This window comes from Megascapheus bottae, chromosome 21 (genome assembly GCF_031878675.1).
Source record: "Megascapheus bottae isolate mThoBot1 chromosome 21, mThoBot2.hap1, whole genome shotgun sequence".
NCBI classification, from domain to species: domain Eukaryota; kingdom Metazoa; phylum Chordata; class Mammalia; order Rodentia; family Geomyidae; genus Megascapheus; species Megascapheus bottae.
In genome coordinates this window covers 22,644,212-22,656,861 of record NC_143529.1, presented here as the reverse complement: position 1 = coordinate 22,656,861, position 12,650 = coordinate 22,644,212, and the positions used below count along the sequence as shown (strand labels likewise).

General features: G+C 47.2%; 1 protein-coding gene across 1 annotated transcript in view; it reads left to right on the top strand.

Moving 5' to 3' along the window:
- The first annotated feature begins 6,199 nt into the window (after positions 1-6,199).
- Positions 6,200-12,650, top strand: part of Marchf4 (membrane associated ring-CH-type finger 4) — a 95,995-nt gene continuing 89,544 nt past the window's right edge. Inside the window, exon 1 of the mRNA XM_090354382.1 lies at positions 6,200-8,102. Coding sequence (XP_090210508.1) covers positions 7,596-8,102 — 507 coding nt within the window. The 5' untranslated portion in view covers positions 6,200-7,595. The remainder of the gene's footprint in view (positions 8,103-12,650) is intronic.

The window sequence follows — 12,650 nt, the reverse complement described above, 5'->3', positions numbered from 1 at the left end:
TTCCAAAGTTTGCAGATTGGTATTTGTTCAAAATGGACTAGAAGTCGTCCTCTCTGTATGTATCTTTGACACAGGGGCTGTAATAGAATATACAGGACTTAAAACAATTAAATGCTTGAGTTTCTGTGACTAAGGAAGTCAGACCTATGTAACCAAGGAAAGTGCCTTGTTTAGGCACTTTCAAGAAACTACAATCAAGATATGGCCAAGACTGCTATTATCTTTAGGCCTAACTAAGAGAGAAATCATGTCCTAGATCATTTACATAATCCAGTTCCTGGTGGACTGGTGGAGGGAGGACCATGATTTCTCTTTGGCTGGTGGTTGGGTGATCAACACTTCGATCTTTCCATAGATGAGTGTACAACACTGCAGCTGGGCCATCAGAGCAAGCAAGACAAACCAGAGTGAATGTGCAAGTAAGGTGCAAGTTTATAGTTGTGTTCTGTTTTCAAAAGTAACTTCCCATCCCTCTTTGTGTATTCTATTTGTTAGAAGTAAATCTCTACTTGGATGCCAGTGGCTCATCAGGAGGCTGAGATCTGAGACTCATGATTTGAAGTGAGTCTGGACAGGAAAGTCTTATTTCCAATTAATCACCAAATGCCAGAAATGAAACTATGGCTCAAGTAGTAGAGTACTTAAATAAATAAGCTTAAGGACAATGCCTAGGCCTGGAGTTCAAGCCCCAGAATCTACACACACACATACACACACACACACACACACACACACACACACACACACACACACACACACACACACACAATAATCCCAGCTATTCAGGAGAGTCTGAGATTTGAGGCTATTAGGGAGGCTGAGATCAAAGGACCGAGGTTCAAAGCCAGCCTGGACAATAAGGACCTTGAGACTCTTGTCTCCAATTAACCACCAGAAAACTGGAAGTGGTGCTGTGGCTCAAGTGGTAGAGCACTAGCCTTGAGCTGAAGAGCTCAGGGACAATGCCCAAGCTCAGAGTTCAAGCCCCATGACTGACAAAAAAAAATGTGAAAAGTAAGTTATAGTGAGGATTGGAAGATGTAGGAATTCCAGCTTGTATGACACTTTTAATTAGACTCAGAGCTGTTGAATCTTTTTAGACATCATTGTTTGTTAAGTTTCTGTAAAATTTCGTCTAGTATTGGTACAAGAAACAATAGCTAGCCTGGAATCCCTTTAGAGACTCTTTGTTTGGAGAATCAAGTGCAGTAGACTTCATACTGAGTCTTTTCTGAAACTCTGGGTCTGCTAATATTTCTTCCTGTAGGCTATTCCTCAGAGCCTCTCACTCCTCTACTCTTCTTCTAATTCATATGACCTCAGCAGCTCTGTAAGTAATGAAATATATCTGAAAACAACCTCATTTAAAAGAATAAATCTATTAAGGAGCTGAAAACTTTCTGGCGTGAAATGAAAAAATATTGATTACTTCCTACCTGTTAGCAATGAAATTCCATCCAGTTAATTAACCTGCTCAGGATAAAGTTTATTCTTGCCCTTCACGTTCAGCTCCAAATCTTTAAACCATTAAAACAAGTACCTGGTCAATGAATAAATCTCTTCCCAGAGTGGCATTTAGGATCTGCTGTAATCTAGCTCCGTTCTACCTTCCTGCCTTTACTTTTGGCAACATACTTCCAAGTACCTGCCAGCCCAGACAAATGGGAGGACTAAAGTAGTCAGTGTTCCCACTGCCAAGAATATTTTTCATTTAGCTAAATTCCACTAATTTTAATCCAGTTCAAATGTCAATATCTTTTTTGTTGTTGTCATTCCCGTGCTGGGTCCAAGACCCAGGACTGGGTCTTGAACTCAGGACTTGGGCCCAATTCCTTACCTTTCCTGTTCAAAGCTAGCACTCTACTAGTTGAGCCACAACTCACTAGTACTATAAACATACACATATACACTATAATCATAACATAATGTATAAAGCAGTCAGTGCTTCAAAGGTATAAAGTTGGAGGAGTGTTCAAAATAGAAGCCACAGCTCCACAGCTGGCCTGTTAGTGATTACTTGAAGGTAAGCGTGTCATGGCCTTTCTTGCCTGGGTTGACTTTAAACCATGATTCTCAGATCTCAGCTTCCTCAGTAGTTAGGATTACAGGCGTGAGCCCCCAGCTCAAGTGTCACTTCTTAAAGAAGGGATTTCCCAGAGCATCATTAGCCTTTTCTTCTTCTCTCATTTCTCTTGATTGCCACCAGTTTGTGGGTACCAGTTTCCTATTTTGAACATCCCTAAAACTCTATACCTTTGAAGCACTTAATGATTTATGCATTATGTTATGATTATATGTGTATTTAGGCACCAGACCCTTGAGGATGCAATTCCAACAATTCAGTTTGGTATTTCTCATATCTTTCGACACCTACCCTTACCTATGATTGGTGTTCATAGCTATATTTTGTGAACGCTTAAATGGAGATCCATTGATTTAACATTTTTCTTTCTGTTTTCTATTTACTCTTGGGGCTCATGATTCAGCACTGACAAAGAGAATCTAACTCAGTGCGAAGTTTTTCACGATTTACAGTCTATTTAAGGCAGAATTTTTCAAGCCTTCTAGTCTCTCTGAAGACAATCTTATTGTTTTTCCTTACCCACAGCAACTTTCTGCTTATGGAAATCTTTTCCCTTTCAGTGGAAGAGTTGGAGAAGGCAGTTTTCTTTTGGACATTGTCCATTTCTGTGATTCTGAATATGGCTGTATTATCTTGTCCTGATGTGCTTTCCCAGTACAGTTGAAACAGCATTTTATGATCATATACCCTAAAAATCAATTTTAGATGAAGCAGATATTCAGTCATGCACAAAATAATTCACATGATACATCCAGACTGAAGGGGAGAAATATATAGCTTCATTGAAACCAAAAGACCATTTCTTCATTCAGTCTTTTTCTTTTCAGTACTAAGTTTTGAACTCAGGGCCTTGTGTAAGCTAGGCAGGTTCTCTACTGCTTGAGGCATGCCCCCATTCCCTCAGTCATTTTCTTGACCTAGATTTCAGATTTTCTGCTACATGCTGCTGATGTAAATTCAACAATACTTCCATTCAAGAAGCTTTGAGTTGCTGGATGACAGTTGCTCATTCCTATAATCCTAGCTACCCAGGAGGCTGAGATTTGAGAATTGAGGTTCAAAGCTAGCCCAGGCAGGAAAAACCATGAGACTCTTATCTCCATTTAACCACTAGAAAACCAGAAGTGGTGCTCAAAGGGTACTTGAGGAGTAGAGCATTAGCGCTGAGCTGAAGAGCTCAGGAACAACACCCAGGCCCAGAGTTCAAGCCCCAGGAATAGCCACAAAAAATGCAGCTCTGAGTTATGTAAAGAGGAGATGAATATAGGATGAATGTATGAGACAAATTTTGTACAATGATTGGCACAATACTAGAGGCAGATACAAGGTCATGTGGATCATAGCGGATTTTAGATAAATTTCTCTTTGCAGTGCCCTGTTCATAGATGTATTAATAATTAAAGTATTACTTTATAGATATTAAAAGCACCAGCATCATTTGCAAACACTCTGGGAAGGGTCTCCGCATTCATATCAGGTGTTGGGGTATGATTCAGACACACAGTGACACTGGGTTAATCAAGACGGATACAGATCCTTGATCCTTAGGGCTCACAGGGATGAATCATTCATGAAAATACTAGCAAAGGGGTAGTTGTCTTATGATTCATTGGGCTGAACTTCAGGCCAATGATATTTTGGTGCAGAGATTATGCTTGCTGTTCTATGGTTCCAGTATTTCTAAAGGCATTATCACAATTAGTACTGTTGTACGGATGATTCATTGCAATGCCTTCTTGAAATCTATGACCCTTAGAGGTTGGGGGGGGGGAAGGAAGAGAGATGTACACACATGCGCGCACACACACACACACACTCGAAATATAAAAACACATATATAGAGAGGGAGAGAGACAAAGAGAGTTAGACATTTTTTTCCGTATTTTTTATTGTAATTAATAGAAGGGTTACATTATATTTGCCAGATAGAAGGTGCATTAATTCACATACATTGATACCCTTTCTCATGTCTTGGTTCCCATTTCCCTCCCCCCCACCCCACCCCTCATCTTGTTTTCCCCCCTTCCCTATCCAATTTCAAATAACCAAATACAAATATATCCAATATATCAGATAACAAAGTGAGATACTGTAACAATATGAGATAACCAAAGGACAGCAAAAGAGATGAGAGATAACATAGTACATTAAGGACAGCAATCACTCATTATATGGCTTTTGTTTCTATATCCTAGAGGTCCTTTCATTTAGTGTCACACTTTATGGCCTTATGTACCTAGGTTTTGCACTATTGCAAATGAGAGTTAGACATCTATGAAAAGAAAATACCAGGAAGTAATCCCTGTTATAAATGACCAATTTCTGCAGTGATGAATCTGAGTATTTATACAGAACAACTTGAATTTCCACCCTTTTCTGGCTCTTCAGATTGAGAGATACTCTGTCGCCCATGAAGGAGTTTCTCAAGGAGTACTGTGCTGTCAGTCAGAAGGGGGGGGGGGTGAAGAGAGGAAATTAAAATTCACTTCAAACTGTTTCTTGCCAGTGGCTCAGTGAAAGGTTTGGAAGGGAGGAAGTTGGGAGTCTATTGGCTAAACTGAGGCTGAGTATGGACTCTCACCATGTATTATGTAACAAGGACAAGACCTGGAGTAATGACGAGGGTGTTAATGGTTGCCACAAGCCATGGGAAGAGTTTTTGTTCTGTTTTCATGCCACTGACCCGTAGGCACATGGGACCCCAAAACAAATGAAACGGAAAACAACCCTCTCCTACCCACTGGTGTCTAGAGAAAGAACGGCATCCAAAAGCTTGCTAAGCCAGGTGCGGGTGGGCTCACATCTTGTTACCCACATCTGCAATCCCAGGAAGTTGAGATCGGGAGCCAAGCCCAGACTAGCAAGGCCCCGGGTTCAAGTCCCAGTACCGGGCGCACGAACCGGGGACGCACACACGGACCGGGGACGCACTCGCGCGCGCGCGCACACACCATGCTGGCCTCGCCCCCCACCCCCCCCCCCCCGCCCGCCTGAAGTCAACGCATTTCTGGTGAAGTCTCTGCACTCCATCGGGTCTCAGCTCCACCGTGGACGCCACCGAACTTTCTCCCGTAGGTGTCAGGCCGAGGGCGGCCCGAGCTCGTGCTCTGCCGCTGAGCGCCGTCGGCCCGCACCCCCCACGGCCGCCCTGGGGCCCGCCCGGGAAGGCGCGAGGCTGGGGGGGCGGCACCCGGACCCCCCTCCCCTCCGCGGCCGGCGCCTTCCCGCCTCCTCCCCTTGCTAGACCCCTCCCCCTCCTCGTTACCTCCCTTCCCCTCGCTCCCTCCCGCCCCCTCGCCCTCCCCCCTCCGCGGCGTCGGCGTCAGGCCCCCACCGCCGTGACGCGCGGCGGGGTCTGGGCGGGAGCTGTCCACTCGCCCGGGTGCTGAAGGCGGCGGCGGCGGCGGCGGTGACCGCGAGCGCCCGGCGGTGGAGACGGAGCCTCGGGAGCCCCTCCGCCCCCGGACCCTCGTTTCCAGCCCGCGGGGCCGTCGCGGGTGGCGCGCCGCCACCTCCCCGCCAGCGCCAAACCCTTTCGGAACGGAGCCAGGGGGCGCAGCGGCGGCGGCGGCGGAGCCCGGGCGGAAGACAACACCTGCGCGGGGATCGGCGTCCTCCCCTTCCCGCCCCGCCCCGACCCCCGCCGGGAAGAGTCACCTTTAGACCCGAGGTCCCGAGGACCGAGCGGACGCCGCGCCGCGGGCCGGCCGCCTCCCTCCTCCGCTCCCCGCCCCCGGCCGGCACCGCCGCCGCCCAGCCGCCCTGACCGCGGAACCTCGCCGAGGAGGCGGCGGGCGGGCACCGGAGCGCAGCCCTCCCGGCGCGGCGGGGCGGGGCGGGGCGGGGGCGAGACCGCCGGGCGGAGGGGGGGTGAGGGGGCCGGGGGTGGGGCGGCCGCCCGCCTCCGCCCCCACCGCCCACCCCAAGCACTCGCCTGGGTTCCTGGACCGCCCGATCCTTCCACCAGCCGCGTTCCATTTTGTGTTTTAATTCTCCGCTTCGGCACTCACCCCCGCCCCTCTACCCCCCCACGCCGGGCTCGGCCTCTGGTTGCATGGCAGCACTGTCCGGGCGCGGGGGCTCAGGGCCGGCCCCCCGGGAAACAGGAGGAGGAGGAGGAGGATCATGAAGCCCCGGGTGGCCACCGCGCCGGACGGCGACCCGCAGCAGCCGCCGCCGCGGCCGGAGGACGAACCAGAGCGCCCCCCGCCCCGGAGACTCCCTGACGCCGACCGGCAGGCGCTCCTGCAGCCACAGCCGCGGCGGGCGCGGGCGGACCCCGAGCCGGAGCAGGAGGAGGAAGAGGAGGAGGAGGAAGAGGACCAGGCGAGGCCACTGGCTCACCCCGACCCGCTTTTCTCGCGGCTCGTGCGCTCCGCCCGAAGGGACCTTTGATGGAATCGAGGGGAGGGGGCCACGGATTTACAGACTGCAGCAGGAGTGGCTGGGGGCCCCAGATCATGTAACTATTGCTTCCCCTTGTCCCCTCCCACACGGCCCTCTTCTGTGCGCCTTTCCTCGGCTCCTCCACCGCCCTCCCACCCCCGTGCACACACACCCTTCCTCCTGGAGAGGATCTGGAGGCTCCGGGAGCAGGGAGCTCTCCGGGGTTAACCGCCTTTTCTTTCCTGTCCTCCTCCACACCCCCCTTCCTCCCCTAAGCCCACCTCCTTTTGGCCTACCTGGCTTTTACCCTTTCCGTGTAGCCCTGTGGCTACAGAGGCAAAGCACAAGCCTCCCGTTCAATCCACCTCCGCCCTCCTCCTCTCCACTTAACTGTTCTCTAAAACTGTTCTCTGGTGCTTCTAGGGTTAACTGCCCTAGTTTTCTGCCCAGGAGATTTAAAACTTCTCCCAACATCCTCTCCACTCCCGCTTTGCTCCCGCCCAGTCTCCAGCTACCTGAGGAAAGCTGTTTTATCTCTCTCACATAGACAGTCCTCAAGTGTTCACTGGCTTCCCTCAGCCCAGCCTCAGTTCACTCTCAATTTGATTTATAATTATCCCCACCCTTTTATATAAAAGAAAAGAGATTTCCCCCCCCCCACACACACACACTGCCTAGAGATTTGAGAAGAACCCAGTCATTCCTTCCTGTGAGATTTTTTTTTTTTTTTAACAGTCATTGCTCTTAAGGCTCTAACATCCCAGTCTCATGCTTCCTCTATTGCACTGCTCCTGCCAGTGTCCTGGGGTCACAGGCAGAAAGGAGAGATACCTTGAACAAAGTCTGAGGTGAGGGGTGGGGTTGCAAGGACAAGAAAACCTTTTTGTTGTTGTTGTTGCTTTGTTTTGCATTTTTCCAGGTAGAGTTTCAGAATCCCTGGTTCACAGTTCTCAGTCCTGGGAGCAGTTTTTACCTGCTGCTTAGAGAGATTGTAAGAAGAACCATTGAGAAAAGAGATTCCTTCTAGAACACAGAAACACTGTGGATCCCAAACCCTATCCTGTCCACCTCCTCACAGACTTCAACTGCCTTTCTTGGGTTCTGTTCTTCTCCTGGGCACATACTGATGCCCCTTGGTGGGCTTCTGTGGTGCTGCTGCTGCTGTGGCTGTTACTGCTGTGGATTGTGCATTCCGGCTCCCCAGATGTTTCGTCACCAAGGTCTCCTCAAGTGCCGCTGCCGCATGCTCTTCAATGACCTGAAGGTTTTTCTGTTGCGGCGCCCCCCTTCAGCGCCCCTGCCCATGCACGGTGACCCCCAGCTCCCTGGTTTGGCAGCCAATAACAACACCCTTCCGGCTCCAGGGACCGGGGGGTGGGCAGGCTGGAGGAGCCCTCGAGAAGCCTTGGGCAGGGAGACCCCTCCTCTGCCTCCTCTACCACCGTTGCCACCTTCTTCCGTGGAAGATGACTGGGGTGGCTCAGCCACAGAACCACCTGCCTCGCTGCTCAGCAGTGCCTCCTCAGATGACTTCTGTAAGGGGAAGGCTGAGGATTGCTACTCACTGGGCAGTAGCCTGGACAGTGGTATGAGGACTCCACTCTGTCGTATCTGCTTCCAGGGGCCAGAACAGGTGAGTTCCTTTCCCCCTTTTGCTTCCTCGTGGGATGTTGCAGGTCTTGCACTGTCACATGCCAGTATCAAGGACTTCAAGTTTTTAAGAGTTCTACAGTAATGTTGCTTGTGGTTAAGTTTTGCCCAGTAAGGTGTCTAATGGAGTCGTTCAGTGACTCTCTTGTACTCTGGTCCTTGTATTTTCCTCCCAAGGCTAGTTTCTCTGATTCCATCTTTAAATTTCTATTTTTAAAAAATCCTTAGACTAAAAAATACAGAAGCAGTGAAATTGAAATGAAGAGACTTGGTGGTATATTTTCAGCAGCTCTCTTGCTAGTAAAACTTTTCCCAGCCCATGTTCAACTCCTCCTTTAAACTATTTCCCTTCTGAAAATGAGCCAGGATCTTTTTCTTTCCCTATTCTTATATGTGGAAATACCATAGTTCTTTTTTTTTTAATCACTTTGAAATTATTTCAGTTTTTGCCAAGACACTTTTTGTCAATCTCAAGCCTAGAGTGAGTTAAAGAGACATTGAGAATGGAGTGGAGAACCCTGTGTATCTATGCCATTTCTCAGGCCTGAAGTACATTGACTTAAAGTGTCTCTTTACCTTTTCCCATCCAGAATACGGGGTGACAAGTACCTCATGGAACAGAGCCTCCTTAAACTTAAGACTGGAAGATTCTCCCAACCCTGTCCACTCAGATTTTCACCTATACCACATTTACTACCGCATTTACAATTCAGTAGCTGTAGTGTGGGGAAGCATGTGTTTATTTTTCATGAGTCAAGACATTTGAAAACAAGAAAGAATCGCAACTTAGAAAAGACTTGCCTGGAAATCTGAACTCGTGATTGAGTCAGAACACAGAACAATGAATTCCAATGAGGACAGAGTCCTGTGCTCACCTCAGCCACTTCAGTAATTTCATGAAGTGGAAGGAAAATTCTAGGAGCTCCTTGAACAGTGGTAGTATAACAGGATGCCACACTACTGCCCCTGGCTCTTCACTGGGGTCTTGCTCTGTGAGATGCTAGCTTAGATGACATTTTCATGATTTCTTCTTCTGTCTTCTGTGAATGAACAAACCATTTTCACCTTGGATGATGCCTAGCTTGGACATTATGAGGGGACATGCTAAAAATCTCAATATGGGTAAATAGATGTTTTTGAGAAGCCAATGGCTAGCTTCCTCCTTGCTGCGATTAGGACTGCCTGAAGCATCAATGTTGCTTAGAGTTGAAAACTCCTAGAAAGATATATAGTCTAGGTTCCTGCTCATGCCTTTCTTCTAGCCCTTTCCTCCACTGCCAATGCTGAGCCTCTCTGGTAGAACTACAAAGTAGAGGGCCGAGAGTTTGGCTTAGTGGTAGAGTGCTTGCCTAGCATGCACGAAGACCCAGGTTTGATTCCTCAGTACCACATACAGAAGTAATGCTATGGCTTTAATGGTAGAGCTCTAGCCTTGAGAAAGCCCAAAGACATTGCTCAGGCCCTGAGTTCAAGCCCAGGACTGGCAAAAGAAAAAAAAAAAAAGAACTATACTTGTAGAGGGTTTGGATAACAGCAAGAGTGAGCCTCCCATGGGGTGTGTTCTGGGTCCTGATCTTGTCCCAATCAGGAGCTTTATCTTTTCCAAAAGAAAGAATGATTTAGCTTTTTAACTTCATAAGCTATGTCTTTTTTCTCCCACATGGGCTGGCTAAAGAGTACAGTGCATCTTATGACAAAAGCATTCATCTCTAGGAAATGGTAGGACTTGGACAGGTTCCTGGGATAATATCTCACCTGCTGGGTGAATGTCTTCAAATAGCATTATGCCTCTGAGCCTCATTGCCAACTTCCGTGAAATACCATTTACTATGCACATTCTTTCCTTCCAGGAGAGGCCAGAAGACAATGAGTGTGAAAATACCTTGCAAGAGATTAATATGTAATGAATATGTGTTTTGATCCTGAAAAAGCTGTATTTTTCTACAAAAAAAAAAGAAAAAGAGTCATTAGCCATATTGTGACATATCCTCATGTGACACAAGATCTGGTCAGGAGTGAGGACGTTCCTTTTTTGTTTTACTACGTGTCATAGACATAGCTTCGAATTGAAAGGCTAACACACCAATATAAGAATGAGAGGATTCAGAAGACAGGATTAAATGAAGCCCTTCTTGCCTATGATGATTATATTTATGATTTTAATGGGTTTATGTTGTAGTGATAGTAAGAATGATGTAAACATTACATTGGATGCGGAGAACATAGTTTTCTACTTTCTTCCCAGCATCCCAGTAAGACAAAAAAAAGGGAATGGAGAAGGAGACAAAGAAGGGTGAGGATGGAGGAAGAAGGAGAAGTGGGGCAGGCTGAGATTTCTGTACTTTGGCATCTATTCAGGGAGAGAGCTGTCTAGCAATTGCTTACACCTTGTCCTAGAGGGAGCGTAGCATGCAGTCTCGGTAGCTAAATGTTTTGGTCTTTTTCCTTCCCAAACAAAGAAACCACAAAACCTTCCCTCTCACTCATCACTCCACTTACTACTGCTCTAGGATTTGAAATGCTGCCAGGAATAAAGACTTGGTCTTTTCCCCACGAGGGTCTTACAATGTATGTGATAAGGGGCAACAGGAAGATTCAATTAGTTCCACCTTTGATGATTTCTACAAAAGACTTTGCAGGTCATTTATTTGCACATTCCTTATTTAACGTACCAGATGCTGTTCCCGGTTCTTAATATCCAAGAGTGAACAAAAGGGACGACAGCTCTGCTCTTTTGAAGCTGCTACCCTAGGGAAAACACAAACATAGACAAGTGGATAAATAAGGTGTTTACAGAGAGTGGAAAGTGCCATGATGAAACGGAGTGAGGCAAATGAGTTAGCCTTGAATGAAAGGGAAGGGATGGGACAAGTACTACATGATAGGGCAATTGGGAAAAGCTTTCTTAAAGATGTGCTATCTGAGCTGACACTGGAATGGTGAGAAGGACCCAGCAATGTGTGGATCTGCAGAAGAGCATGCTAGCCCAAACAGCAAGCTCAGAATCTGGAAATTAATAAATGTAGCAAAGCTGAGCAACAAAAGAGAGGGTAGCAGGGGAGAAAGAAAGGGATGACTTGTGTAGAAATACTTTGAGAGCCCACTTGACTCCATACAGCAGAGTTCCTGAGTAGCCACTCATAGCCAGTCATTCATGTAAGACATGGGTCAGGGACCCATTAACGTGTAGTTCAAGAGACTTACTGGCGCCCCCCCAATTCTCATTTATAGGTGAATCTGTACTGGTCCACCATGAGGAACAGTGTGTCATCATGGGTAAACTGAAGTGTGTGAAGCCAGAGGGTTCAACAGATTAAAGGGTTCACCAAATCACACAGCCTTTTCATACTTCAGATTCCTCATGTGTAAAAAATGATAGTTACCTTCATAAGATTATTCTGAGCATCAAATCAGTCAGTACCACGAGAGCCACATGGTGACAATGTAATGTCAATGTAATTATTAGCTCATACACAAGAGAATGCCCCCTTGGCTTTGTTGTAAATGTGTGTCTGAGCTTACCGACTGGGAGGTGGGTTGTCTGTGGCTGTGGCTGTTTCTTTCTCACTTAGAATGTTCGAGGTACAGTAGGGTGTCCCTCTACTTCAATTACCAAAGTCTTTATTAAGTGCCAACCTGTCCCTGCTGCTTTGCTAAGCAGGGACAAGAGGCATATGATCCATTTGGCCCTATCAAGATGGCACGGTCTAACCCAGACATCAGAAGGGCTGACAGAGATCAAGAACACACAGAGCGTGAGCTAGGATGAATTGTAGTAATATCAGTACAAGAAAGAGACACGTTTAAAAGCAGCTTAGTGAGTGGGGTGCTTATTCACAGAAACCAGAGCTGGGAGAATTTGCTTCCAGTTCCCCAGTTAGTTAGAAAAGGCTTGCCTCCTGTTGCCACAGACCAAGTGAAAAGAAACAGACTGAGGCTGCAAGGTTGAGGTTAGACAGAAAGAAGCAGAAGAGGTAGGAGGCATGGGGAAACTTTCATAAAGAACCGAAGCTATCTGCCAGGCTGGGCTGCTGTGGAGCATTTGGGCTGGGTCCAAGGATGCTGTCCACCATGGAAGTCTGCTTCAGGGTGAGAAGGAATCTGTTTTAGACAGAATAGAAGGCAGGGGACGAGTCTTAAGGACTTTAACAGCCTTGTCTGACTTTCTTGAGTCTGGGAGCGTTCAGAGAAGACAAGAATAGCATGGAATGTGTTAGCCAGTGTGTTGGATTATTAGGGAGTGGGATAAGAGCTTTTCAAGATGCTCTGAGAACCCTGGGAATAAAGGTTAACATTGTAGGAGACACACACACACACACACACACACACACACACACACACACAATGTATTTATCCTTCTAAGCATCAGAGTTTATTTTACATTTCTTTGTGTGCTTCCTTCATTTATATTTGTCTCCACAAGTATAGATACATTCTAACTGTCATAGGCCTTAGGGAAACACTAAACATGGAGGCTCACATGTTGTCAATCAAATGTTCACAAGTAATAAGGACAGTTAATGAACTGTTA